Below are 5,340 nucleotides of genomic sequence, written 5' to 3' on the forward strand. Positions count from 1 at the left end.
GAGGTATCATGATCTCTTTCAATAATGGCAGGAATGGAGGAAGTCTTTATTAGTGAGATTGCTAAGGCGAACACCGCCATGTTTAGGTTTTCCCAACCTAGGTCGAGGCACAGACAGAGTCTCAATGGGGATAGCTGAGCTGACTACACTGACTGTGCTAGTGGCAGACTCCACTAAGCTGGCAGGCTGGCTAACAGCCTGCTGCCTGACCTTGTGGAGCTAGGGGAGTTAGAGCCCTGTCTATGTTCGTAGATAAGATGAGAGCACCCCTCCAGCTAGGATGGAGTCCGTCACTCCTCAACAGGCCAGGCTTGGTCCTGTTTGTGGGTGAGTCCCAGAAAGAGGGCCAATTATCTACAAATTCTATCTTTTGGGAGGGGCAGAAAACAGTTTTCAACCAGCGATTCAGTTGTGAGACTCTGCTGTAGAGCTCATCTCTCCCCCTAACTGGGAGGGAGCCAGACACAATTACTCGATGCCGATTTACTTTCTAGCTGATTTACACGCTGAAGCTATGTTGCGCTTGGTGACCTCTTACTGTTTCATCCTAACATCGTTGGTGCCGACGTGGATAACAATATTTCTATACTCTCTACACTCGCCAGTTTTAGCTTTAGCCAGCACCATCTTCCGATTAGCCTTAACGTCGGTAGCCCTGCCCCCTGGTAAACAGTGTATGATCGCTGGATGATTCGTTTTAAGTCTAATACTGCAGGTAATGGAGTCGCCAATGACTAGGGTTTTCAATTTGTCAGAGCTAATGGTGGGAAGCTTCGGCGTCTCAGACTCCGTAACTGGAGGAGTAGAGACAAGAGATGGCTCAGCCTCTGACTCCGACTCACTGCTTAATGGGGAGAACCGGTTGAAAGTTTCTGTCGGCTGAATGAGCGACACCGGTTGAGCATTCCTACAGCATTTCCCTCCAGAAGCCATGAGAAAGTTGTCTAGCTGCGAGGACCGTGCGAGGGGATTTATACTAACGTTACTATCTGTACTTACTGGTGACACAGACGCTGTTTCATCGTTTCCTACACTGAAATTACCCTTGCCTAACGATTGCGTCTGAAGCTGGGCTTGCAGCACAGCTATCCTCGCCTTAAGGCGATCGCTCTCCTGTATATTATGAGTACAACGACTGCAATTATAAGGCATCATGTTAATGTTACTACTTAGCTTTGGCTGTTGGAAGTCCTGACAAACCATGTCCAGATAAAACGTCCGGAGTGAAAAAGTTGAATGAAAAAAAGTTGAGTGAGGGAAAAACAAAAAATATAAAAGTAAAAACCGTAAAGTTGTCAGGTAGCAAAGTAAGGTTGGCAACAAAATGCACAGCAGCACGTAAACAAGTCTAGAAGTTGTGACCGGAAATTCCTCTTTCACTACTAGAAGAATACTTTACTGCCCATTTGGGGAAACAGAACTTATTGGAACCTTACATAATTTTGCCCTTTCCCCAACCTCCCTGAAACACACATACAGTACATATCCACTGACATCCAAGACGAACATAGGGTCAGAGACACAGCAACATCCCTGATTTGACTTTACTACAGTGCTTTACAGTACTACGACAGTAAAATACATTTAACGGAAATAAATAAGAATTTACAGAAATAAAATGCAATACAAACGATTATGTTGATGATTAAAACAAATGTACAGTAAAAGCATTCAGTTCTTGCAGATCACATCTTGACAGATATTCCTGTCAGTCCTGGGATTCAAACCAGTAACCCTGGTCCTGCTGCTGTACCATCTAAAGTCATAATTGGTACCAGTTTAGGTTCAGATTTCTGATCTCCTTGGTCCTAATTCCTATATGATAGGGTGCAACAGTGGTGGGAACAGAACATAGCCACAGGAAGTAGAGGTGCTGAGGGTGATGCAGCACCCCCTGAAAAATCTGAATTAATAAATATTAATATTTTTGGATTACTTTTTTGCTCACAAAAGTAGTACACTGGGCCTTTACTAGTCCAGCATTAGCGGACCGATGTAGCCTTCTGTAGCGCAGGCATAGTATTTTTTTCCCCCCATGTCTGTGGAACAGAATAAATTGTACTGATATCTCTGGTTACTGTAAACACCAGAAAAAAGGATGGCTGTAGAGAAGTTTATGAAAGTGATCAAGTGGGGAGCACATGATTTAAAAGTCTACTTTTGTGACTGCTTTGAGGCTTTCAAGCAAACAAGGAATATTTTGACATATGAGAGCACAACTAACACAAAAGGTAAAACCACTAGACTTGCTATGATACATATACCATGCAGGTTGCTCAGTGCACTTTCAACACATGAGAGTTTAACAATGGCTAAGTGAGAGAAAATGGTTATGGAATAAAATACAAATGGCTTACAAATGGACACATACCGGTCATAAGCCATCACTGCCAGAATAAGTAAGCACCCATTACATATACATTGCAGAAAAAACCTGCAATATACAACCTTCGTGAGAGATTCCCTTTATTTCTGCTTCATGGCAAGAGGTGTAGAACTGCAGGAAATTTACTTGAAAACTGCAAAAAAATTAAAAATAATCAAGATGACAAACATTTTAGGAAGATGGACAGGTACACGGCTGTCCTGAAGTTAGGTGGGCAAAGAGTCCAGATCTGGCAGAATGGTTTTGGGTGTAGGGTCTTCCCAAAGATCACACTCAGCATCTGTTTGAGCATAGTCTGAAGGTAGGGAGGGCAGCACTCCTTGGTGCTCTGTAGTTATGCCATTAACTAGCTAATATGTTACAATACATGATAAACTGGACTGATTTTTACATTCAATTATAGCAACTATAAGTAAGAAAACACATAATTCAACATTACAAAAAGGAACTATCAGATTATGTTTTAGGGTTAAGGCCTAGTACCTTTTTACAAGCATGCCTGATTTTAACCATCCTAACGCCATACATTAAAGGATTGAAAAGTGGTGGACATATCAGAAAATTAACAAATAAAATATTGCGAAGTATAGGTGGAAGATCTGCAGTTTCATATCTGCCTTGTAGAATCACAAATAAACAGCCAAATAAGAAGTTCAGCATAGAGGCTATATGTGGTGTGCAAGTGTTAAATGCTTTCTGTTTTGTCTCTTTTGAAGAGTTTAAACATATTTGTAGAATTCTTACATATGAGTATATGGTAGGAAATATAGTACAAGAAACATAAACCGCAGTGACAAGAAGACCCCACACGTTATTCAGCATAGTATTTGAACAGGCAAGCTTGACTACTGAGTAGTTATCACAATACAGTCGGTCTAGAACGTTACCACAAAACTTCAGTCGCAAACTCAGGGAGATATTGACGGCATTGATGAAAAAAGAAGTCAACCAGGACAGCAGAATTAAGCCACAAATTATTTTAGGTGTCATAATATTATTATATCGTAGAGGATAACAAATAGAAATGTACCTGTCATAGGAAATAATTGCTAAATTACTAAATTCTGTTAGAGCACATGAGTACAACACATAAATCTGGAGAGAACAATAAAGAAGGGAAATATCATGTGTGTCAGAGAGTAAGTAAAACATGAGAGCAGGAAACAAACCAGTGCTCCCATACAACTGATTAACAAACAAAGCGCATAGAAACAGATACATGGGTTCATGAAGGCTTCTTTCAATGCAGATAACTCCAATAACCAAAGCATTGGCAAGAATGATGACAAAATATAATACAGTTACTACAGCAAAGTAGAAATACTTCAATTGTCCGATATCACCGTATGCAGCAAGCCTAAAGATCTTAAAGTGAGTAGAGTTTCCCATGGTCCTGGGATTTAGCAAAGATGTGCTGTCAATGTTTGAAGAAGAGGAGAAAATCTCCCTACTGTAGCTTACATATAAGTTAAATTGATGAAATCACAAAGAACAGACAACCTAAATGGATAATTCCTTGATTAGTTGATTCAGTAATAGATTTCCCCACATCTACAGTATACTCACCAAAATAGACTGCTTTTCATTCTCATGATAACATAATTCAAACAATATTTTACTTTGTATCCTGCACTCATGTAACTTATTACTTTCAAATGCAAAATAATACATTGATTACATGTATTCTAAATCCAAAATGAAGACTGCTCATTTCTAATCAATGATGTCCTGCTTAAACTCAGCTCCTCACTTGATTCTTATACTTGTGAGATATAAAAAAAAAAAAAGCCTGCCATGGTGTGATATGCAAAGGATTACCAGTACCTGGGGATACCTGGGGATAATTAGACATTTTCAGATTCAAGGAAACCATATACAGGAAAACAGATACCGTTTTGCATCACATGTCCTCCAGGGTGTTCAAATGCCTTTTTTAAATGACGTATCCACCCAAAACGCTCAATCTTATAATGTAAATAACACTAATATGTGAGAACAATATTTTTTGGGGAACAAATGTTTCATTTTGGCTTTTTAATAGGGATGATAGCAACATATGTAAATTGCTGTGGAAATCTGTTGCAGCTCAAGTTGACTAGAAAATCCACATTGCAATTTTTTCTCTATGGGCTGGCTGGCTAGCTTGCAAACATAGCTACGCACAATAATACCAAAGACAATATCAGTATGTGACGTAGCTAGTTAGCTTTAAAATTGCCTTATCAAACTGCACTATTTTAGGAGTCTACAATCTAATCATGTTCAACCTGCAGATAATTGTGCCTCACCGAGTGGAGTCTGACATTCGCAACGACACCATGCAGGTGACCCTGGACTGAAGAGGCAGAAAAATAGAAGAAATGTGCTACACTGTCTGTAAAATTACACATTTCTTGAGGTAGGAATATCGGTCCCGCTTTAAATGACATACAGCGTATAAAGGCTTCATAAAGCCTTCATAAACACTACATAAATGTGTTACAAATAATCTATAACCGTATGTCATGCTTTATAAAGGGTTCATAAGTTTGGCATAACTGTGTGACAATCACCGATGTCAAATATGACAAACTTGTGCTTTATAAAGTGTAGCATAAGTCCGCTTAATAATGGCCTTGTAAATCATTTTAAATTGAAGCTTCACAAAGCATTTATAAACCTGTCATGCATCTTGGTAGAGTATTGTAACGCCAGGATAGTGGGTTTGATTCCCAGGGCCACCCATACATAAAAATGTCTTCACACATTACTAAGTCACTTTGGATAAAAGCATCTGTTAAATTTGATATATTACATTTCTCTAAAACATTTCTAGGACGGTCCAAAATCTTTCCCTCTTGGGTATGCAGTCAATATTGGACTTGACCTCAACTTTCCACAAAATGCTGTGCTGCAGGATAAAACTCTAAAGTGCAGTCATGAACAGAAAAAAACATTGGTGAGTCCTTTTAAAT

At 39.3% G+C, this 5,340-nt stretch overlaps 1 protein-coding gene across 1 annotated transcript; it reads right to left on the reverse strand.

Moving 5' to 3' along the window:
- Nucleotides 1-2,842: 2,842 nt before the first annotated feature.
- LOC145858101 (olfactory receptor 11A1) lies at nt 2,843-3,775 on the reverse strand. The gene has a single exon (XM_082956541.1). It carries the CDS (start codon nt 3,773-3,775, stop codon nt 2,843-2,845), a length of 933 nt encoding a protein of 310 aa, XP_082812667.1.
- Between the last annotated feature and the right edge of the window lie 1,565 nt (nt 3,776-5,340).

Source organism: Salmo salar, chromosome 09, assembly GCF_965601325.2.
Source record: "Salmo salar chromosome 09, fSalSal1, whole genome shotgun sequence".
NCBI classification, from domain to species: Eukaryota; Metazoa; Chordata; class Actinopteri; order Salmoniformes; family Salmonidae; genus Salmo; species Salmo salar.

What these genes read in the sequence shown, in the direction of transcription:
- LOC145858101 (XM_082956541.1), bottom strand. Translation starts at nt 3,775, where the DNA reads ATGGGAAACTCTACTCACTTTAAGATCTTTAGGCTTGCTGCATACGGT.